The following is a 24,879-nucleotide window of genomic DNA, read 5'->3' on the forward strand; positions in this document are numbered from 1 at the left end:
TTAGCTGTAAAAATGAAGACTTCGCAAATGAAGCTAAATTTGCCAGACAGTAAGTTTAAATTAAAATGGATAAAAAGGAGGACATGGAAGGAAAGACATGGGAGTCAATGATGAAAACAGCATCACAATAACAGCAAGAGATGAGGGGCAGATGTTGAGAAGTCAGTCTGGACAGCAGTAAGATGCTAGGACAGAAAATGGAGGGCCGCTCCAACAGACTGCCCTACATCTTCATTAGTCATTAGGGTACTATTTTCAACATTTCCGGACTCCCCATCACTCCCCAGAGTCCAATACAGCTGCACAGTCCGCTATGGTTGCAGCAGCTGTTGCCAGGTCACGCTCCACATGGCAAAGGCAGCAACTCCAAGACCTCCACAGGGGCCCCTGTCAACCAGCAAAGGACTACAAGCCAACTGACAATCACAGCAGTGCCCCGAACCGTAACACGGAGCACTGGCTGGGCACACATGGGCGAGGCATAGACACCACTCCGAACTGGAACCAAACCCCACCATAACTCACCCAGGACAATGGAGGTTCTGTGTCCAGCACAGCACAGGTCTGACCGGTTCCATGGCACTACGCCGGCTACTCCGTCGAGGCCACCATTGCATCGCCCACGGCCATCAGCCACCATCTGCCAGCAGCCGCTGACGACCATGCCGCACTGTGGAGGCACCTCCGCTTCCTCCCTTGTTAGATCTGGTATGTAGATGTTCATGTACGGTTTGTGCTTGGATCTGTACCCCCATTTTCTTGTTTAAAGACCTTTATTGGAAAATTGTATGTATATGTTTTAAGTCATGTTTCCCCAATGTTTTGTATTAGCATTGAATTATGGGTAAAAGGTCTATGGAGGCTGCCATTTTCTTCGGCCTTAGTCTAGAAGGTTCCTCCAGGGGAGTCATGGGTAATACCTAGGGCTACAAATATGTTGCTGTTTTTTCAAGAACCCTTTGTGTGTTTGGCTGTGTCCAACACGGTTTGGATTGGGAAGTCGTTACCCAGCTGCAGTGAGTTGTATAATTAACTTGCTTTCTTTTCACTGCTATGCTGCTCTTAGTCTTTGTTAAAGCAGTCCTGTTGCACTAGGTATAACATTATTTTAGCCTAAGTTTAAGTATACTGTTAGGTTACATTTGGTATCATGCTTGATTTGTGGGGGGCAGTGTCTTTCCCACTTGAATGTGTGCCACTGCTAAATTATGTCTTGCCATTTCTTGATTTGGAGTAATTGCAGTGAAGTCCTGTATGAAACGTGCTTCTTCAGCGTTGTACGAGTTCAAACACCCAGTTGGCACACTTCTTCTGATAGTGGGACATACCTACAAATGTACAGTTGTGAGCTTTAACTTGAAGGCACATTGATACATTGCACTGTGTTTGGTGCGTTCTATCTTGGGTAACATGTACTTCAATTTTTAATCATGAATGTATCCTTAGTGATATGGCTGTTTGTGTTATTACAGATACTTCTGGTTTCCGGCTTCTTTCGAATATGCACCCCTCTGCCTCAATTGCACATACAATACAATACAGCTAGTAAGAGATGAGACCTTGTTGAATCATGTATGCCTATGTGCACACCGGGTGGATCCTTTTTACAAGTTTGTGTACATGTGTAAAGAAATACCCAGTGATCTATAATTTCTCTATTCTTCTATTGTGAAGTCTTCCTATGTTTAGTGATATGTGTATACTTTGAGGTCCATTTTTAAGAATGTGTACACTATAATGTATTGTTTCCACCTGTCTTTCTTTGGTTTTTTATCCATCAACTTTTTATACATCATTTTGTATGAATATTTTGACGTTTTTGCACTTTGGGTCGTCCTCCTTCGGAATCGACGCATATAATCCCATAAAGGACCATTTGGTTGGACCTTTTCAATGATGTGTTTTCACATAATTATATAAAGTGATATAATAATATGTTACCATCATTTGTTTTATACCACAGCATGTTTTAAATTGCCTTATTTTTTGTGACTTGATGCCTTAATTCATTAGGTTTGTTTTACCAATTAATCTGTTAGAATGCTATGTTTGTTGCACTATTGATCAATGTGTACAGTAGATCCATTGTGTTCTTTTACATTTTGTTAAAAATAAATGATACTTATTAAATCATGAATTGAGTAGTCCATGTCAGAGGTCAAGTCCTAAAGGAGGGGTCTTATTAACATACGCAATAGGATGCGACGTTACCGGAAATGAGCATATCAACTTGAAATATGCACATTTCATTCAGCTGACTTTGCATAGCCATACAAATTGCACAGGACGAATGGCATTTGCCTTTTTTTTTTTTAAAATGTTTCAGTTTAAGTTTAAACTTTTCATTTTATCTTATTACAATTATTTTGTTTTAAAACTTCATTTTCGTCAATTCATGTTTACAATTCTATCAAGGATCTTCTTCCAAAAATGAAAGATTATGTAAGTCATTCGTTTCTCCACCCCTGCCAGTATCCAGGCCTTTCATAAAATCAACACACACAAAAAACCAAGAGAAGATATTTTCTTGTACTAGTGTTTTGAACACGTTATAAGGTGTGCATGTTTTAAACAGCAAGAATCAATGACATTTTTTCCCCTGGAACATGCAGTCCCGAAATGTGACATTTCACCTTTTAGTTGTATGTGATCATCAGCTTATTTGGTACAGTGGTGAAGTGCCCAGCCTGCAAACCTGGCGACCACGGTTCAAATCCTATGGACAGGGTACATTTAGTCAAAATAAGACCGCCAATGCTTCTCATTTTATACAGAGCTTCTATAATAACCAGGGGGGCGTCTTCCACCCACTGAAGAAAGTGGGTGGACGGTATCCACCTGCATTTACCCTCGACCTGATCCCTGGTCCATTTTCTGAGTGGACAAACCTGAAGCTTGTGCAGTGGAGCTACCATTGATGGTTGTTGCTGGCATTTGCTGCTGGTTGTTGTTTATTCTCAAAACTCTTCTATTCTCTACCTCTTTGCCTCCCTTGCTTATTTTTCTCACTGCCGCTGAGACTGGCAGCCTGCTCCTTCATGAGTCTTACCAGGCCCTCTGCCCAGTCGACACAAGCATCCCCCCACCTCCTCAGCACTGCCCTCTGGGCCCCCAGCCGGGCTGCTGTTCATCTCTCCCCTTGGGACACCTCCGCCCTAGCTCTAAGCCAGTGGGTTCCTTCCCTCCCTTCCCTCTCTGCTGCACTTCTCATCACTGCACTTGCACATCCAAATGTCAAATGGCCTAGTAGGGCTGCAATTGTTTATTTGCTGTTTTTGCTATTGTTTATTTATTCCTGTGTTCCCTCCCCACTTGTGTCCTGTGGCGCCTGGAAACACCATTTTCTTTTATAGGCGCCTTACAAATGCTCAATAAATAAAATAAATGTGTATTTTGGTACTGCCATTAAGTGCTGTGAAGGCATCATGAAGTAGACACAGACAACAGGTTCAAGTTTGGTTCACAATGGTTTTATTAACTTAAAAAGGAGGATGGACTAAGGGCTAACTTGCCCTATGCTAAAGTGGGATTTTTCTACCTAAAGAAAACTAAGGATAATCTGTGTCAGTAAATCCAAAGCAAATGTATGTCTGTGTCCAAAACTTATACTTGCCCTCACAACGAACTCTAAATAATGTGTAGGGATGTCCGCATTAAAATGTGTAGTGTTCAAAGCTTCTTACAGCTCTTGTCTTGTAAACAGCTTTCCCGTCCCCAAGATCAAAACAGTTCACAAGATCTGGCACGCCTCATCTCCTCCTTTCCCCCCAACTTCCAGTATTATGCAAACGATACACAACACTTTTTCAAACTTCCTGCTGACCCCCTTGCACCTTCCATTATCCCTGACTGCCTTTCTGCCATCCAGTCCTGGTGCACCTCCAATGATCTCTGCCTCAACGCCTGTAATACAGACATCCTTCGGGACCTCTGTCTTCCCTTCACTCTGGTCTTCCTCCATGGGCTCTCCCCCTGCTCCTTCTTCTGAAGCCATAAACCTTGGAGTCATCTTCAACTCCTCTCTCTCTCCTTCCTCCGTCACACTCAGGACATTGCCATGAAGTCCCACTTTAGCTCTTCCTTCTCAAAGGAAATCTCCCTATTCTCACTTTCCCCCAGAGGCTCAATGTTACCCGAGCCCGGGTTGTCTCTAGGCTTCACTACTGCAATAGCCTCCTCCTGAATCTACCTTCTTCCACTCTGCAACCGCTCCAGCTAATCCAGAATAGGGCAGCAAGACTTATCCTTGGCCTTAAACCCAGGGACGCATCTCCCCTGCCCTAAAAAGTCTTCACAGGCTCCCGGTTATTGCAAGGATTCCATTCAAATCCCTCTGCATCATCTGCAAGGCTGTCTGGGCCCGGGGACCACACTATCTTTAACTTTATCTTACTAAATACTCTCCCTCCAGACCTTTACATTCCTCAGGTAGCAACTCTTTGTGTGTAAAGCGTTTTGCTAAACAGAGGGAAGAAAGTTGATCTCTTTCCTCAGCTGGATCCCTCCTATGGAACCGCCTCCCCCTCCTTCTGTGCCTTGAGCATGACTTTCCTAAATCCAGTAAGCTCCTTAAGATTTTCCTCTTTACCTCCTCTTTCCCATATTCTCTTATCTGCTAATCTCACAGTTGCTGTGATTGGTGTCCTGGGCTTTTATGCATCCTTGGGGGGGGGGGGGGGGGGGGCCTGACCTCCCACACCAAATCGCCCAAGCTTCTGTCTACTCTCAGCACTTGCCTCGGCACACGCTCCACCCTGGAGGCTCGCACTTACACCCAACACGGCTCCAGGCTGTGTAGCACTCACCACAACATGCACTTCATCTGTTGCTCACCCACGAGCACAGATACTCAAGCACCTACCCCCTCTGCACTCTCCCTTGCTGCACTTGCACTTTCTGAATACTCACAAGGCATAGTAGGTTCTTCCTTTTTCCTTTATACCTCCACTATATTTTAATATGTTGTGTTTTTTATTGTGTTTCACTCCCTTGTTCCCTCCATTTGCCCTGTGGGCGCTTTGAAACAGTATTTACTTGTATAAGCGCCTAACAAGCGAACAATAAATAAATAAATAAATAAAATGTATAAGACGTTGAGGTTCCCTTCCCCAAGAGTTTAAATCTTCCAGCTTTTTCCAAAAACAACACAGTTCCTTGGGACACTTCCCAGCTCTTTTGATATTAGTTCTTTTCACTAGTTCACATAGGCAGTTCAGTGTCTTAAATTCAAAATCACATAAGAGGTTGTTGAAACGCACAATCTTCTTTATGGATACTTTCAGTGGCTTCTCCATACAGGGGGGGGCACTTGGTCTAGGTGCAGTTGCCGAACCATGTGGTCCACCCATTACAGGTCACTCAACATTACCCCTTTATTGGCTGCTTTCCATCAACAATATTTCCATACGCTTCTCTCACACTCTTCTGACACTGTACCATGGCTTGGTTGTTGACCACGCACTTGCTACACCTAGTTGTATTCTCCTGGCTCTTGCCAATGCAGGTTTCCTCATAACAATGCAGTTCCTTGCATTCTTTTGGATTAGGCCAATACTTTTGTTCTCATACCATACCCTTCTAGGTATTCTCTTGACTTTTATTTCAGATAACACAGTTCGGGTTATCCGCTAATGTCACCACCTTTCTTTCACTGCACTCATGAGTGCTCAAAACTTGCTTTTGCTCTGTTCGGCATTCAATAACAGTTTGTTCAGTATACAAAAGTACTTGTAATTGCTCCAAAAGTACTGCTAATGACTTTCACTTCATTCAGTATCCAAAAGTGCATATTCGCCTGCCAGTCCGGTGTTTCCCAAACTCACTGGTCGGAGCTTATGGCGCTGTGAGGTCGAGCCTTTTCCATGCGGCACCTCGCTTCCACTCCTAGCGGCTTTTTGTGGTTTTTCTCCTCACCAATGCTGCAGTTCAGGATTTTTGTGACAGCTTCGTTCGGTCATGCCGGTCTCCCTCTTGTGGTCTGCTACCGGCCTCCAGCGTTCCTTAGCTTTGCTGCTTTCTGCTGCATAAACTCTGCATCTGTAAACGGGTCTTGAGCGGTCTGCTTGCCACACCGCTGATCTGGAGTTGATTTCCCAGCTACTCCCTCTCCCTCCAGAGCTGACTGCATTTCCAGAAGGATGTTGGCTTTTAAAGTTCCCACCACCATGATGAGTGCAGGAAAAACTAGACTGCTCACCATTACAATAGTGGTTCTACCTTACTCGTGCTGTCATCCTCCTCGTCCCAGAATACAGCTGAGGCGGAAATGTGTCTGTATTAACAAAATGAGGATTTGTCTTCCTAGTTGGTCTCCTCCTCGTCCCAGTGTTGAGCTGGGGTTTCTTGGGGGATGTTTGGAGGGAAGAACAGGGAAAACGCTGACAATAGCCTACAAAGGCTTAAATACATCCTGAACCATAGTTCATAACATCCTTGGTTGCCTATTGGCCTGCTGGACATTCTGTTGTATATTACAATTACATGAACATAATGATACTGAAAATAGTGCATAAACCACTTACTCAATGCAGTACAGACTAATAGTAGTACAGACTAAAAGTAAAGGTATTCTGGATTGATGAAACAATATTGTCCTTTTTTATGTAGTTAAGAGCTGAGCAGGCCAGCAGGTCTGTGCATACAATTCATGCAACACAGAGCCTAGAAAAAAAATGCTTGCAATTGTAAAGCACTGGGCCTGCTGGCATTGGCACTTTTTCATGCCAGGGACAGCAGAGAAAGTGCCAGGGTTTACAAGACGAATGTGAGGGGTGGCAGTTGATAACGCTGGAAACCCCTTAATGATGTTCATGCATTGAAGTAGTGTGTATATCTCCTTCAAGATGTTAGGGAGAATTCTCTCTTTAGGCTGAATTTCCTAACCCAGTGAGTCCCCCAGCAGCTTTGCTGGATTTCTGGAGTTTGTTTTTTTCTCCCGCCAAGAGTGAGACTCTCTTTCTCCCACTCTTTGACATGATTTATGGTGTTCCTTTGACTGTTAATGTGTTTTATGGGCTATGGGGTCCTTTACTCCATAGGGTCTCATGTGTTTTTACTATGTGTGTTACACAGCACCCTTCGTGCAGTGACACAGGGGTGTCATAGTGACACCCCACCATAGACTCCATACCCTGGGACTGACTACTGTCTCCCAGGGCATGTAAAGTCACCACTGGCTTTACTAGTCCCAAATTATTAACAGAAACCGGTACAAACCATCATATTGTGGACGTACTGGTCGGGGCAATTCGATTGCCCCGCGGTCTGTTAGTCGAGGGGGTACGTCTCCGTCCCCTCTGATCGAGTTTTGGCTGGTGGCAGTGGATACTACTTTTTATATTCGACCGCGTATAAATCCCTATGGGATTTTCCCATTGTTCGAGGCTACCAACTTTAATTATTTAATTCTCATAGCCTCGAACATACCGCCGGTTTATTTATTTAATATTAATTCGCCGGTTGGTATTTTTTGCCAGGACTCGATTCTAAAATGGCGTTTGTGTTCTCTTCTGTGACTCCAACCCAAGTCGAGCCCTTTGTTCCACTTTTTGGCGGGCTTCTCCACAGAAGCCTCCAAAAGTGGTGCCACTGTGTCTGGGTACCACAGGGGGTGTGGGAGAGGGTTTAGGCACCCTGGACTGAGTTACCTTGGTAACTCAAGTCGCACTCTTGTGTGATTGGCCCAATTGGTGAGCCGGCCGGCTCACCCCTTAGCATGTTTGATTGACAGCTAGGCTGAGTGAATGGGGGTGTGCTGCATAAAAGCAGGGCTTTGGGGACTGGAACTTCAGAAGTCGCCACAGGACCTGAGAATCCGACGAGGGAGAAGCTGAGCCGACCTACCACGACGACACCACCGGTGGAGCCCTGCGGAACCGACTCACCACTTCCCGCCGACAGAGAAGATCTCCCGGCTGGAGAGGGTTCTTCCCCTGACTGGTGGGCACAACCAGTTTACCTTCTTTTCCTCGCATCCCAGGACGTCTTGTGGTCGAATTGCCCGTGCCCAGCACCCCTGCAACCGGATAGCCACTTACCACTGGACCGCGAATAAAAGGACCGCTCCTTTTACCTGAGAACTCTGCGGCTGGTTTCTTCCCTGGCAGTGCAACAGACTCCTGTCTTCCTCCCCGACGAGATCCTCTCTTACCCTGGATGAAGCACCGACTTGCATCCGCTGCCAGGAACAACTGCTCCCGCTGGAGCTTTCTCACCACTTTAAGGTACCGTGTCCGCCAGGCCTCCCTTTCTAAAGATTGCTACAAGGTAATAATAATCCCTTAACCTTCTGGACTGGGCTGGCCGCCTTGACCATCTAACTGGTCCCTTTCTTTGGTCCAGCTCTTTCTGAACCTTTTCAAGACTTTTTGTGCACTTCAACCGTGTGACCTTGGACACATTTCGTTCTGATCCTCTTAAAGTGGATCCGGCCTTCTGAACTTTAACTTCACGGTTTTACTTTGCCTTCCTCTCTTGTTGTGTTCTTGTGAAGGTGTTGGGATCTGTTTCAATTTATACTCTGCTTTTCTCTCCCTTTTTAAAACAAATTATTAGAGTGCCATCTGCGTTAAGCGCTCACCGCTGTCTGAAAATAAGTGGGGCTTTACTTAAGAATTGTCTAGTAGTCTTTTAAGGGAGTGTATATCTTTTAGTGACCGTGTTTTTGAACTGCTTAACATTAGTGCCTGTGTGTTTTACTAGATGTGGTTTTAAATAAATAATTATATCTCTTTTACACCAAGCTCTGGTCAGTGTTTACTTGTTCTACTGTGTTCTTTTGACCTATTGTTAATACTCTGTATACTGCCCAACTCTTCTTGAGGGAAGTCTGACTGCTCAGCCACAGCTACCAAGTGAATCTGTGTGGTACAGACTGCTACCCAGTGGGTTTACTGCCAAACACCTGTAGTCTTAAATCTTTTGCAGTGGTCCCAGAGGGAACTGCACAGGTTTCTGCCTAACACAAGATATGGTGAGGCAGAGCAGAAATCGGTGGGTATTAGAGTTCCTTCAAAGTAACGATCAGGCAGCTATGAGCGAGAGAAGTGTTACAGGAATCGCAGTAGTTTGACAACTCAACATGATGGTAAGTGAAGGGCAACATTTTCCCTATTAGACACGTCAACAATTCTAGGAATTTGGAGATAGATCCCACATATTACATGCTTGCAAATTGATGGATATTCATGAGTAAAATGTCACTCATCTACTAGAAGATGGGGAAAGGTAATTGCCCAGCATCCATTTTCTGAAATTTTTCCTCAGCCAATGTTGTCCCTTTCTTTCACATGTCATTTGTATCCGATGGGCAAAGAGGTTGCCTACAATTCAGTGATCTTGGTGCATAACCATAACTTGTGTGCATGAATAGCTGGTATGCCATGTATTTTACAACAAAAGGATCTTCTTTTAGGCCGGTTTCCTAAATCTGCAGTAATATAACAATGTTAAACGAGGAGCTAGACGGTATAAATAGCAGTAGAAAAACCTACATGCTATCCTTTTTTAAAACCTGATTGGAACTGCACATTTTTAATCTGGACAATTTGTGATGAGTTCAAAGACTCTTTTAAACAAACTTCAATCTGTTGATTTCACAAACAATACAACATTCTCTTAAAGCCTCATGTCTCATCAAATAACAGTCTTTGATACATGTTGCTGTCACCCTGTTGGCTTAAGTAGTATCGGATTCTTAAAGCAAAATAATAATTGTTTCCCTTTGCTAGGCCACAAACGGCAAATACACCTTCCCTTGAAAATCCAGAGGATTCTGTGGATGATAGTACATCACGAGAAAGCTGGCGTGATAACAAGAAACCAAGACAAAAAGCCCTGTATTTGGACAATGATTCAGCTCCTGAGCACAGATTATCTCACACATTGCAACTTGTAGAAGAACTTATTAAGGAAAAAGAGGTAATTTTGAAACCTAAAATGTTTTACTACAACTCCTTTCATGTGTCTCAGCTTGTTTCCTCAACTGCCTGCACATTGAAACGCTTGTGTATAGGCGCGTTACAAATGCCATATCATATCATATAACATGTAGCCAATCGATGTGGGTTACACAAAGAAAACCTCTGGCACTCTGAGCAAACTGGGAGATGAATGCCACAAAGCCTAATCATTTGTCTAGGTCCCCAGTTTGTTAGAGGTGTAGCAACTGTATTCTGGTATGTCTACGTGACATGGTCTACTTCCTTTGAGAAAATTAATTTCCAAGAGCATTCTGAGGCATTTTGTGTATACTTAGCTCATTTTGTCATAGGGCTGATCTCATTGACCCACAAAACAGTCAAATCTTTTCAGGGTATATTTAAGGAATGTGAATGATCTACATTTAATAAAATGCATGTCTGGGGGTTAGGCTCCCAGGCACTGAGTGTTTATTTTATGTATTGGCATTTCACCAAAAGTTTGTTTTTTGGCCACTTGAAAGAACAATGAAGATTACCCAGACTAGATGAGCTCTGAGAGTCTATATTCTATTAGAGATCTGGAGGAAAGCAGTATGCTTCATTGTCTTTATTGCCACTCATTAGCTACACAATCAAAGATCATTTAATGCTTCAAACAAACCACATCTCCCTGCATCCTAGCATGCTTGATAAGTCCCAAGAAACCCTGCATTTCCTGTAGCATTGAATGCTTAGCCCATCTGGTCTCTTTCCCTGTTATATATGTTATTTCCTGCCCTCCTCCTTTTTATTTAACACTAATTTATTGTCAGCGTCTGTCCATCTAAAGTGTAAACCTTTGCTTCCAACTTCTGCTCCAAATGGCTCCAACTTCAGATTATTGATTCCTCTTCTGGTCTGTACCTGAAAAAGATTAATCATGGCTTAGCGAGGGTCTAAGTGCAACATAACGATTGCCTCAGTGCTATCGCATTACGACAAAATTTAAAAAAATGTGCACTTAGATTATGGGATAGATAATGCTTGCCTCTGTTTCTTTAATACCACTAAGACTTCCTAAACGTATATTGTCTGGGTAATCTTTATTGTATATCGAAAATGGATGCAAGCATTATGCCCGTTCAAAGCTTAACTCCCTCCAAACCTGCTACATACTACACATGAAGAGACCTTCTCCATTGGTCCAAAATAAGACTTTCTAAACGTTGCACTAGATGGCCAGTTGCCAAGTTTCATGATGGTCTCCAAAGGGGCACCATTCATGAAGGCTTTAGATGCCATAGAATCCCTTGCTGGATGTGCTCCGAATGCAGTCAAGTCTATGCCAGCTCATTTCATAACCTCTTGCATCCAGCTCTCTGGAGTTGGCGATAATACTTTTCTGTACTGTTTCCTCCAGCTGTGACATTCCTGCTAGCCTATGGCCTTGAGTTTGACTATGCTTTCTTCAGTGGTGTTACCAACTGTGACACTCCTGCCAGCCTACAGACGCGAGTGTGACTCCTTCAACCAACAAGCCATACAAAGTTGAGGTTTAGCTGAAACATGTGGATATGAAATGCATCTAGAATTAGACTTGGTGCATATAACTACTAGAAAGGTCACCCCTTCAAGGACAAAAGACCTATGCGTCACCTCAGTACACGGAGGTCTGAAATTTTTCTACATGATACTAAGCAGTTACATCACTAGTTTTCAGAACAACTGTGCAATAGACCAAACCTTGTTATGTGACCAACTGTCAAACAGCCGAAAAACTAAATCCACATCCCCAAGGATTGAATATCTTGCTTTGGGCAGCTTCACCAGTGTTATGCCTTTCGCTAGCCTGTAGACCGTGACATGCTCCCCTATTGACTTCCCATCAACCACATTGTGTCCGGCTGAATTTGCAGTCCTATACACTCCTATCTTATTGAACACTTTCCCTTCCTGCATAAAATACGCCAAAAGATAAAGTAGTCGGAAGATTAAGATATATCAGAAGATTAAGCATCGATACTTCAGGTGCAGAAATTGGTTGTAGCTCCCTCTCCGAACACCATATCTCCCATCTAAACAAGGCCTTCCAGTAACCCCTAGCTGTTGAGGATGCCCAGGAGTCTTGGATGAGTCTAGAAGCTGCTTCTGAAATGCATGCCATTCTCCAGCGTTCCCCAAATCTTTGCACCCCAGCAGGGTTTGTTTGCCCTGCTCTGTGGTACCATTTCTTGGATCGAAGTATCCTGAGATATCTTCGGCCAGTATCTGACTGATATCTCGCCCGCCTCCCAATCCAAGGGTAAGTGTACAAAAACCTTAGTTACTCTGCGTGACTTTTCTGTCCAATGATGGCCTCCTATGCGTCCCCCTCTTCTGGGAAAGATGGTCTCATGTTTATTCTGTCTCTCTCCTGCAGGATTCAGCAGCAGAGAGGGGGCCTGAGGCAAAACTAAGGGGAAATCCATAGAAAGTTCCAGAACTACTGGATCCCATGCTTGCATAGTTCACCAAGGGGCTATAACCACCTGTTAAACTTTCTCCCTCCTTATCTTCGACAGGCCTCTGGGGATCATCGCAAATGTGGGTAAAGTATACACCTGCAAACCACTTCAAATTTGGATGAAAGCATTGGTTTCCTTAGTCTCTGGATAGCCCCTCCAACTGAAAAACTGGGATAGTTGCTTGTTCAGCTTGGAAGCAAAGAGATCCACTTGTAGCGTCCCTGCAGCACATAAGGCTTCCCTTTACGAAACGCTCTGTTTCAGTTTCCAGGCTGCTTCAGGCTCTGGATATTTGAAATCAAGCACTTGCCCGACTCTGCCCTTGGTCCAGCAAGAGGCACCATGCGGGTTGACAAAAACTAGTATCCCGCCCTGAAGGAGGACACACCGTTCGAAATGCATCGGCTCGGGCGTCTGCTAGTTGAAGATTTAAATAATAAAAAATGTGGCTGAATATTCGAACAAATGCAGTGATCATTATTTGATGCAACCTAAATAGGTTGAATAGAGAAAGAACATTATAAAATGTACTACTTGGGATCAAATATAGCTGTAGTTTTCAATACAAAATGGGCGTCTCCAAGCCCATTGAGAGACTCGCTGAGCAACATTTGCCTGTGTTCCAGGAGCACCTAGTTTCCAGTCTCTGTAGTCCTGAAGGTTACTCAAATTCCAATCAGCAACTGTGTTCAAAATTCTGGGTAGGTGTTCTGCAGTGACTGACAGTTTCATTTTAGGCAGAAACTGCAGAATTCTTTCGTAAGCATTTTGGACTTTGTGTCCCTGAAGTGGTTGATGCTCATTATGCAAGACTATTTTGTTCTTGAGCAAGGATCGTATTGTGAATGACTTGGTGAAAACGTTCTAAAGAATGTACGTGTTGTAAGAGGATTCAATTCAGCACTACAGCTAAGTTAACGCCTAGTCTAGAATACTGAATGAAAACCCTTATTGATATATCTTTAGGTCCAGTTCATGCGTTCTGGATGACTACCCCTATATAACACCCCTCTCTTGGAATCCCCCTGACCCCACTGAGCCAAGAAGTAGTTCTGTTTTGCAAGTTAAAAGGTTTATTTGATAATTTAAAATATATATATATCACACTTTATAATAAATTAATAATTGAATAGCACACTTAATCTGAGATGATAAAGATCAACAACGGAGAATCTGGCACTAGCACACTTCTTATAATCAATAAGGAGTTGACATGAAATGGATAAGGTAGCACACTGGTAAATAGGTACAGAAGTATAATGTGGTAGAGAATGCTTTATAGGGTTCAAGGAAATGCAAGGTTGAATGAATGAAATGCAGTATAGAAAATACTCAATAAGATTTCAACAAAACAATGTAATCACTTTTCTCTGGCTATTCACTCCCCCCCTCTTTATGCAATGCAAGGGAATGGGAGGAAAGCACACAGTTCTCAGAAATGCAATCAATGTAATCAGTTCAATCCCCCCCAAGCTTAGACAACAGAAGTTTAAAACACAGATAGGAGTTTTGAAAACACAGGCCCAAATGCTTTGATATGTGCTAGCAATGGATGAGAAATATGCTGGAAATGCTTTTAATTCCCTTTCAGAGGTTCAGGGTGAGTGGTATCTAGTTAATATTAGTCCAGGCTCACACTGGCAATGATGCAGGGATAGTTAGCAGGTTAAACGAATTTCTGGCAAATGGAAGGCAAGCAGCAGCAGTTTTTACATGTGAAGAAATTTGCAAATCGCGGTAAAATTCGCGGATGCGCCGAGCGCTATTACAGAGGAACCACAAGGACTATCTCTATCGTTTTGGGGTCCTAGGAAAGCCTAGGATCTCAGCTTCAAAATGGAAGTTACTGCAAGTCTCTAGCACAAACGGTTGCGGAGATATGAGCGATTTAGTAGAGGTCGTTTTTAGTTTTGCAAATTTTAAACGCAACACTTTTTCAGCTTTAAAAATGATGGCAGAATAACACAATTTCTAAGCTGCAGTTCTACTTAGATTAAAATAGGATTGAATTATATTATTTTAACTAAGAGATTGGTTCTGCACAGTTTTCTAGGTACTCACACTATATTCTTGAGTGAAATGGGCCTCATCACGGATCTGGTCAGGGTTTTAGACTGGACTCTGGTCTGGTCTGGTCTGGCCTCTGCACTTCACAGTGATCTGGGTCAGCTCTCTCTGCTGGTCTGGGTCTCTCTGGGTACAGCACTGCTTTCTCTCTGGTCTGGTCTCTTAGTTCTGGATAGATTGAAGTCTCTAGTTTGGCTCTCTGGAGGTTTGATGGAGGTAAAGTCTGGATCTCTGGATGTTGTATGGTCCGGCAGAGCGCGTTGCAGCAAATGGAATTGAAGGTCCCTATCTGTCCTGTCTGTCTGCTTTTATGTGTTTAGAATGTGGGTGTGTTCTAGCATCACTGACCCTACCTCTCTCTCAGCTTCTAATTGGTCAAACTTCCATTTATCATTTGATTGGGGAATGAACTGTGAGTCAGAGTGATGTCATTTTACAGCCTGCAGAAAGTCCACTCCTCCTGTCAACTTACACACAAATCTAGATTTGAAACAAATACATATTTGCAGAGGTACATATTGTTTTAGAATCATATGCACCCATCATGCATTACAGGAGGTATCCCCTGTTCAAATTCTGCTCTTCCTGGGAGCTTGCATTCAGAAATGGCACATATTTCACTTTTTAACTGATTTTGCAATTTCTGACATTGACCCAACTTTACATACATGTGCGCAGGGAGTACGGACATTAACTGATGAAGTTTCAGATTTTTAACATGCATACAGTTAGAGTAATATCCATTTTTCCGCTAAAACCCCCCTGAACATACCACCGGTTCTAAAAACCTCTTAAACTGTGGGCAGAAAAATCACAAGAATTATGGTATCATTTATAAAATTTTCACATGTCCGCTCTATGAATGATCCATCTTTTTAAAGTTATGTTCTGGCTCCAAAGGGGTGTGGTTTACCCTCAGCACAAGATTGAATTTCTGGTTTTTCCAGTTCTGCCAAGCCAGCTTGCTCTCACAGGCAGTGCTCCTCCCCTTTCCTCAGGAGGAAGCCACTTTTTACGACCATTTACGACTCCTGCCAATAAAACCTTTGCCTGAGCCAGGACAGGGCTTTGTTCATTTTCCTGCAGAGCACAGGTAATTCAATTATCAGATAGATGGCATATCCTTAGTGTGAGCAGCAAAAGGGCAGCTAGGCCTGGGAACACAGCTGTGACTCAAGTTTCACTCCTGATGGGGGTAGTTGCCAGGCAGAATTCAGTTCCTTAAGCCAGGTTTCAGATAAAATGTCACTTTTTGTTCCCCAGTTTCTGCATTCAAATAAAACTAAACATTTTCACATATGCAGCTAGAAGGCTGATTCTAAGTTTAAAACTATGACATTTAAACAATTTCAACCTATGTGACACTCAAAAGTAGGTCACTCAGTCAATTTGAACATTTAGATTTGTAGTGTCTTTCAGTCCAAATTTACTTAAACTGCTGACTCCATAGCAGTTTTGTTATAAGCATTGTTCTGGGCTCTTCATTTCCCAGATTTTGTAGGCACACAACACTCCATTCTACCAAATGTCTGCTGGTGTCCAGTGAGTTTTTAGATGTGTTGCAATGTTTAAAATAGACAGTTTGAGCCTGCCTTCAGAGAAACACAGGGTGGTTTTAAACTGCCGGCTTTTGGATAGTGGTGAGTACTGGTACTGCACCCATTTTTGGGATTTAAGAAAATAAATTCCCAACAGTTATGGGTTTGCTTTTGGCAATCAGCATTGCCATTCCCAATGGTTTCAGACTACTGTGTGGGTAGTCCAATGGTGGTTTTAGGCAGTGTCCTTCTGTGCCCATAACATCGGCAAAAATGAGTGGCAGCCTATTCTTCATGCATTTCCCTGTGCATTTTCTGGGAAGCTCTGGCCATCATGAGGTTTTCCATGTCAGTACTGCACAGTTTTGAGGTAGGGCTCGGATGCATGGGTAAATACATCCCACAAGCCCCCCTCTTGCGATGGCCATTCTATTTCACGAATGGGACTCGCAAGACCTGGGATGTTTCCTCATCTTCTTCCAATAGATGGCACAGTTCAGCATCTTTTCCTCCATCCGGTCGGATCGATCGGTTCTCCTCGCCGGTCCTGATGGGAGTATTGGGCGGTCCACTGGGCCCATTGGATCTTCGTTCCCGGTCTCCGGATCGCCCTCCTTGGCCAGTCTCAAGGTCTTCTTTCTCCTAGGACGACAAAGGAAGAGCGGCAATACCTATTCATAGACGTTTTTCCACCACCGTTGAGATAGTGGGGCAGCATATGCATTTCATCATCACGAAACATTACATTCTTATTTTGAAAAAAAAAACAGTATAACTAAGAGACAGTTTCATGCAAATCACAGTATTTTAGAGACTAGATGTGGTATGTTTTATGATTGGAACTGAATTAGTCTGAGACAGTACCCGCTAGGATTCCAGAGGATTCCTCCAGTTGTTGCAGAGCGTGCCTGGGATGGCAACATTTCAACTGGTTTATGTGGACCCACTTGTCTTCCCCCGCTGCCAAAGGACCTTTGGGGATGTGGATTTTGTAGGCCACAGGGGAGATCTTGTCGATGATCTCAAAGGGTCCCTTCCATGTAGGCAAAAATTTGCGCTGCTTGGCCTGGTTCCTTTGGAAGTTGTATAGATAGACCCGGTCCCCCACCTGATATTCCTTCCTGGAAGTTTTCAGGTCATAATGGGTCTTCATGCTATCAGCTGATCTTTCTAGATTCCGCTGAGCGTAAGCAAAAGCATGTTGGAGGTGTTTCCTTAAATTCTCCACATACTCATGAGTAGTGGAGGCATTTATCAGTGTCTGCTCTTGGGTCCTGTAGAGCAAATGCTGAGGAAGCACCATCTTGCGCCCAGTCATCAACTCAAATGGTGACATTTTGGTTGCAGATGAAGGGGTAGATCTGATAGCCATTAGGACCAGAGGTAATCGGATATCCCAACTTGGCCCAGAATCTGCCACAAACTTCTTTAATATGCTCACAATGGTTCGGTTATATCTCTCTACTGCCCCAGAAGAAGCTGGCCGATAAGCAATATGCAACTTCCTCTTGACCCCCAGTATCTCCCACATCTTTGTCATTACTTCACTGGTGAAGTGGCTACCTCTGTCTGACTCAATCCTTTGAGGTAGACCAAAACGGGAAAAGATGTGGTTAATCCTCAAGGCAGCTGCCGTTTCTGCCTTGCAGTTTGGGGCTGGGAGACATTCCACCCACTTGGTGAACAAGCATGTCACAGTCAACATGTACTTATTCCCCCTAGCCGAGCGAATCACAGGGCCTACAAAGTCGATTTGTAAATCTGACCATGGCAGTGTCATCCCCCTCTTTTGGAGAGGCGCACAGTGTGTGAGGGATGATGGCTGAAACTGTGCACACACAAGACACCCCTTCAAGTATTGGTCGAGGTCCTGCCCCATGTGTGGCCAGTATGCAACCTCTCTTAAGATTTCCAATGTTGTGTGAAATCCCCTATGACCGGCGGTGGCCGCATCATGGGCGTGACTTAACATCAGGCTTCGGAATGAGGTAGGAACCACCCACTGATCGTGGCCAGCTTTGGATTTCCTTACCAACAAACCGTCTTGGATCCGGAACATTTTTGGACATTTCATCAACACTCTTAGGTCCTCTTTCCCAATGTAATCGGTATCCGTCAGGGGAAAGTTCTCAGGGTCCTCAAGGTGCTGGTAAAATTTACCAATTATTGGATCCCCCTTCTGAGCAGTAATCAAATCAGCATCAGGGGTCTCCTTACTCCATTGTGCAATTGAAAGGTCGTTGTGAGCATTTGTCTGGGACCTAGTGATGGCAGTGACCTGGATTTCCCCCAACAGGGACTCAATCTCAATTAGATCCCCTTGGATGGCCCCGGTTTTGGCCAGCTGATCAGCTAAGTAATTTCCAGTTTTGTCTGGTCCCTCTACTTTGGAATGACCCTTGATCTTTTTCCAATAGATGGTCATCTCATTCGATGTGACCAGATCATCAATGTTTTGGATCAACTTCCCATGTTTCAAGGGTTTGTTGTTAGCACATAACATGCCTCTGGTTTTCCAATTAACCAGGTGCTCCACGAACCCGTTCCGTACATAATCCGAATCTGTGATTATGACCAGTTCGTGGAGTTGATGTTGGACAGCAGTGAGGATGGCCTGATGCACAGCCATCAATTCTGCCACCTGACTACTTCGGGGACCAATTTTGTATCCAGCGGAGGGTTCTGGGGACTCATTCTCCCATGCATTCCCTACGCCAGCCACCAGTTCTTTCTCCCCGTCGTTGTCAACATGGTAAGAGCATCCATCCACATAGACAGTGGGCATTCCCTCACACTTGTCTTCTTCAAATACTTTGTGTGGGGAATTAAGGTATGCCTCCATGTTGTCCTTTATTTTTAGACTTTCGTCCTCGAGACAGTTTTCTCTGGCTCAATCATGCAAGTCAGCCAGACCTTGCGCGAGGGGACTCTTCTTGTTTTGGCCATATCTGACCTCCACAGGAAAGCCTTGCATTGACAGAATCCAGGAAGTAATTCGGGAATTACTCACATTTCCGGCCCGGATTCTGTCACTTTGGAGATATTGCAGAGGCTGGTGTGGAGTCTCCACTATGATGTGTTCCCCCTGGATAAACGGGCGGTAATTCTTCAATGCCCACACCGTTGCCAGGAGTGCCTTCTCACAATCGTTTAATTTTTCCTCCACAGAGGATAAAGTTTTGCTCGCATAGGAGATTACTTTATTGACCTTGTCATGCTTTTGATATAATACTGCCGTCAAGCACGCATTAGAGAACCCTGTCTCCAGGAAGAACTCCTTGTTTCTGACAGGGTAAGCTAGGCAGGGCGCTTGTGAGAGGCTTCTTTTGAGTTGTTTTACTGCCTCGGATTGTTCTGGACCCCATTCCCACTTGACCCTCCCCATTCAGGAGATGAATCAGGGGTCTGGTGATCTCTGCGTAGCCCTCAATGAACTTTCTGCTGTAATTAGTCAGTCCAAGGAGGCTCCTTAGTTCCCGCAGAGTTGTGGGGTCTTTCAGTTTCTGAAGTGCTTCCACTTTCTTTTCCTGGGGACAGAGACCCTGAGGAGTAATCTCATGCCCCAAGAAATTAACACGGGTTCTACACCACTGTGCTTTCTGAAAGGAAAGTTTTGCTCCGGCGGCCCTCAACTGTGTCAGAACATAACGGATCTCCGCTATGTGTTCCTCCACAGATGAACTTTTGATGAGGACATCATCTACATAAGCCAGGTTACCCCTCGCACCCAGGTCGGGCATGGCCTTATGTAGGAAAATGTTGAATTCATTGCCGGAGTTGAGGTATCCGAAGGGAGTCCGGGTCCATGTGTACTGCTGGCCCCCAAAGGTAAAAGCCAGTTTGTATTGGTCCTCCCTACTGACAGGCACGGTCCAGTATCCATTGGTCAGGTCTATTGCAGTGAATACCTGTGACCCCTGAATCTGGGCCAGCCCTTGGTCAATGTAGGGAAGAGGCCATCGGGAAGTATGGACCCGTTTGTTGAGCTCCCTGAGGTCGGCGCAGAGTCTCCACTGGCCGTTTGGCTTCAATATTCCCAGCACCGGATTATTGAAGGTGCTGTGGACGGGACGGATTATTCCCCGGGACTCAAGGTTCTTAATTATTTCGGTAAGGGACTCCATTGATGCGAGAGGCAAGCGATATTGCTTCACAAACACAGGAGTCATGCCAGGGTCCGTGGGGATTGTTGTTGTGTGGATGTCAGTGCGACCACAGTCATATGAGTCTACCGCAAAGAGATCTTGGAAATCCAAGAAAACTTGTTTCAACTTTTGCTTTTGTTCCAGAGTCACACAGGCATCAGCTAGGTTGACTCTCTCTTCCACCATCTGCCTGAAGCCTGGAAAGACTTCTGGTTTGGCTATCTCCGCGGCCTCCTCCAGCTGGGTGGAGAAGTCCCTGGTCAGAGTGCTGATTTGGACCGGAGGCTTCAGGTGGGAAAGGCAGCCCTCATGGACCTGGAAAATCACCTCATCCCTCCTGAAGTCACACGTCACATCTTCCTTCCCATAAGGGCAGGAAGTGTACACCAGGAAGTTCCCCCCATGCCGGGTAAAAATCCTGTCTGGTGTTGTATTGTCCTCACTGTCACTGTCAAAACAGTCCTTGGGGATTGGTCCTAACAGTTCATTTACTAAGTCGATGGAAAAATGTCGGTCATCAACCGCCATTCCAATAATGGTGCCTGCGGCTAGAGTAATACTCTTTAAGTCGCTGTTATCCACCTCTATTGGAATGGTGTCATGTTCTATGTTGACTAGTGGTGTTGGGTTTACCCCCAACCCTTGCTGTTGGAGAGAAGCATTTAGATGTATGTAAGCATCAGGGTTTTTCAACTCTTGTCCCCTTTTAACTTTCACTTCCAGGGAGAATTGTCGGGTCCTTTCTGGGATGGTGACTTCCTCTTTGATCTGAATTTCAACTGCATAAGGTAGCAATTGAGCTGACCTAAATGCTTTTTCTGGATCATCAAAGCCCATGGGATTATCCGCTAATCGGGACCAAGCTTTGAAGTTTATTAGGTCCAAACTAATGGCAAAGCGATTGAGAATGTCACTGCCTAAGTAAAAGGCGGCAGTGACGTCTCGCACGACCCAACAATTGTGGACTATGCTCTTGTTGCCAATGGAGATTTTGAGCATACACCTGCTTGGCAGGAGATGTTTGGAATTAGGTGCTTCCAGGTCCATTTCCCATTTGTCTATCAGTTTGAAGGTGGGAATGGCTGGATCTTTTGGGAGTTGGCGGAACATGGCTTCGCTGATGAAGCTCTTACCGTTGTTCACACACACTCGAGCGAGAACAGAGTCCTTCCCCTCATTTAACTGAACAGGGATGAACAACTGCTCTCCAATTTGCTGAATATCAGCCAGGCTCTGAGCTGATTTCACATCTTTCTGGACTATAGGAGTGGGAGTTTCAGATTGTGGATGAGTATAGAATTTCAGGGTGTTTCCTTCCAGTGTGGAATACCACCTTAAACTGGAAGGAAGGTTGATTTTCAGAAATAGAGAGGACCCCCCATCACCAGTCTGTTGTCCTACTGCTATTACTGTCACGTCTGGAATTTGGTTGTTCTGGAAGTGAAATTCTACTTGGTCAGATTTTTGTTCAACCATGTGGCAGGTGCCGTTTAAACTAACATGGTTGACACTCTGTTTTAATTTTATTGGTCGGCTAGTCTGGGTCCAGAGGACCTTGTTTACACAATCTATTAGGGGTGACAACCTTCTCAGGAGGTCATTCCCTAGTAAACAAGGGGTGCCCTCCGGGGTCACAACTATGACCGGGTGTTTCAGCTTGTGTCGCCCAATTTTAATGTCCAAGTCTGCAGTCCCCTCAACGGGAATTTCCTTCCCGTCAAAGTTCTGTAGTTGTCCCGGAAGAGAGGTGAGAGGAATTTGGTAATTCTCTCCCCTTCCTGCATTCAGTTCGTCAAAAGCCCTTCTGGACAGAAGGGTAGCTTGAGATCCAGTGTCCACCAGTGCCGAGATTGTACCCTGCCCCTGTACTTGTACCGGGGCATAATATCTTCCCTCCTTCTCCTCAAGGGGGCACAGATAATGTACATTTTTGGACAACTGGTGGGCTAACTTTCTGGTTTTGGACATCGATAGCGAAGAGATTTGGGCAGAATTCTGTGGAGAGTCTTGGGAATCTGAAAGAAACAGTTGGCAACTGGAGATCAGAGCCATTGTGGGTTCCCCTGGCTCCGGTTCCGGGCCGCCCCCCCCTTTTTGGAGGCAGTCACCAGGATGGGTTTGAACCAGGGGATTTTCTTGCTGTTGGTTCTGGGATGAGATGGTGGGCGGCGGTAGCTCAGTCTCCACATCTCCCCAGTCTGGATTTGCATCCCTAGGGACCCATTTTTCTTTGGGAGGAGTTCCCCCCTCTCTGAAGGAGAAGATCCTTTTCCCAGGATCCTCTGAGGATCCCTCTCCCTCAAATTGGAAGACCTGTACCTCCTCCTCAAACTGAGTCTGTTTGGGTCTTTTGTTTCTCCCACCCCCCCTCTGCTCCTTAGGGGGCAGACTTTCAGGGGCAAGAGATTTCGTTTCCGGTTCCTGGGTTTCCAGGGGCTGTTTACAAGTGAGGAAGGAAGCTTCCTCCAAGGCTTTACACCCCCCTTCCCTTTGTGCCTCCTCCCTGGGAACCGGTGTGTTATCGGGGTGCTGCCCCCGTCATTGTTCTGGAGCACCAGGTCCAGAGTTGGGTGCGTTCTGCGCCGGCACGCCCATCTGAGGGTTCTGCTGAGCCCTCAGTATGTGACCCAGGTCCCGCGCCATGTTTTGAACCTGGCGCTCTAACTGGGAAACCCGCTCAGGCTGATACGGGGCCCTGTTTTCTCCCCTGGGCTGATCCCGGGAAGGGTAGCTGTCCCTCCTCTGGTGATACCCCGGGTTGGGAAGATTTGGGTACCCCTCCACCCTTGGCCTCCCCTCTCCCGGATTCAGTGGTCTGGGCTCAGGGAATTGGGGAAAGAAGGATGGATGGTTTTGGGGCTGAAAGTCGGGTGGATATCTGGGGAAAAAGATCTGCCCAGGGTTTGGTAAATTTCTGCCCTCCTGTGGGAAGTTTGGAGGGAAGTTCCCTGGGTTACGTGCTTGGCTGGATCCCCCCCCTTGGGCTGGAGGAGTCCACACATAACCCAGGATGGGTCGATTTCCCTTGTAACGGGGACTTACATAATCCGGAGAGCGAGGGACCCCATTTGTGGGGCTGCCTCCTTGGCTCCCGGTCTGTGACTGGCCCGAGGACCTTCTGGGCCTAGCATTATTAGGTGCAGGTAGGTTTTTAGGCCCCCCCATCTCCAAATCCAAAACGGGGGTGACCTTTACCTCTGCCACCTTGGCAGCAGCAGGGGTGCTGTTGGCTTTGGGGTTTTTCTGGGCATTACTTTTGCTATCTATCGGTTTCTGCACCTCATAGATCCGGGTAGCCTCTTCAATGACCCAGTCTAAAGATCTTTTCTCGTGAAAATCCCTCACGAGCTGGGTCATGATATATTTGGGCAAGGCATGGAAAAACGTATTAATAAATTCCCTGCTATCCGTGCGCACCCTTCTTGTGGTCTGTGCAAAAGCACGCTTTAACTCCTGCACAAATTCTTGTGGGGCCTGATCCTCCCCACATTGCAAATTGTAGGCTGCCTTGCGAGCCTCTTGAGGATTTCTGTGAACAGAAAAATGTTTCAGGATGGCCGCCTTATATGTGGACCATCTTAAATGATTTTGGTCCTCCAGCCCCGCAAAGAAACTGGAGTATTCCGGGTAGAATGTCCACTTTACATATTGAATACAGCTTTGGCTGTCCTTCAAATGGAAAGTCTCCATCATTTGTTCAAACAACTCTAAGTGCTCCCAAACAGAATACTTAGCGTTCTTATGGTAAGGCGTGATGACGCTCCTGATCGCCTTAATCTGCTTTAAGGGGTCCTTAAGCAAGGCCCTTTTTGCCTTATTGGCCTTTTTGGTTCGGGTAACCCTTGTCCATTCTTCCTCGGACTCAGAGGCACTGCTCCCAGAGGTTCCCGTCTGTTCTTCCAGGTTTTCCCGGATTCTGCGAGCCTGGGAATGGCTGGCAGAATGTGGGGACCTGGTCTCCTGTGTCCTGCGCAGTTCAGAGGAGTCTTCAGATTCCTCCTTGCTGCCAGGATTTGATGGGTACCCCCTCCACTGACCTAACTGGGCAGAGGTTTTCAGGATGCCCTTAATGGGCCTACTCTCCTGGGGTTCCCCATTGAACTGTACTGTACTTGGGTGCCCATACCCGGATGCCCACCCCTCCATTCCTGAGTGGTACTGGCCTATGAGCCCCATACTCTTAGCTGGATAGTAATCTGCCATCCCTGCAGCCCTGTGCTTATGTGCGCCAGGGGACATGGGGGTGGCAGAGTCCAGGGACTGAGAGGTATGAGGGCCTCTGGTACTAGTGCTCCTGAGGTTATGCTCCGGAGTTTCCCTTTCCCAGCGAACCTCATCTCTATCCGCCCCTGCTCCCTGTTGCAATGCAAGAGCCTGCATTTGTGCTTTCAGTTCCTCTGTTAAGGCCTTACTCGACTCTATCAGTCTCTCCTGCATCGCTACCTGTTGTTGGAGCCTATCATTGTGTTGGCAGAGAGCCTCATTCTCTCTCTGTGCTTCCTGATTGGTCCTGGAGTACTGGGCCAGTCTTTGCTGCAGGATGGTTACCTCCTGGGCAATGTCCCTATTGGCCTGCTCCTTTCTTGCCAAAGCCTCTTCCACCCTCCTGGTGTGCTCTAACAAGTTCTGATTTTCTTTTTGGAGGTCACCCAGCCCCTGGAGGGACAGGTGATTTTCTTCCATTTTCCTTTTTAAATGGCAGACTTCCTGGCCTATGGCGTCTCTT

General features: G+C 45.5%; 1 protein-coding gene across 2 annotated transcripts in view; it reads left to right on the forward strand.

Moving 5' to 3' along the window:
- Positions 1–24,879, forward strand: part of TTC23L (tetratricopeptide repeat domain 23 like) — a 482,150-nt gene that overhangs the window by 65,413 nt on the left and 391,858 nt on the right. For both annotated transcript variants that reach the window (XM_069627102.1, XM_069627103.1), the window contains exon 3: positions 9,729–9,918. In XM_069627102.1, the coding sequence (XP_069483203.1) occupies positions 9,729–9,918 (190 nt within the window). The remainder of the gene's footprint in view (positions 1–9,728; positions 9,919–24,879) is intronic.

The sequence above is a fragment of the Ambystoma mexicanum genome, chromosome 6p (assembly GCF_040938575.1).
Source record: "Ambystoma mexicanum isolate Mex_15411 chromosome 6p, UKY_AmexF1_1, whole genome shotgun sequence".
In the NCBI taxonomy this organism is placed as follows: domain Eukaryota; kingdom Metazoa; phylum Chordata; class Amphibia; order Caudata; family Ambystomatidae; genus Ambystoma; species Ambystoma mexicanum.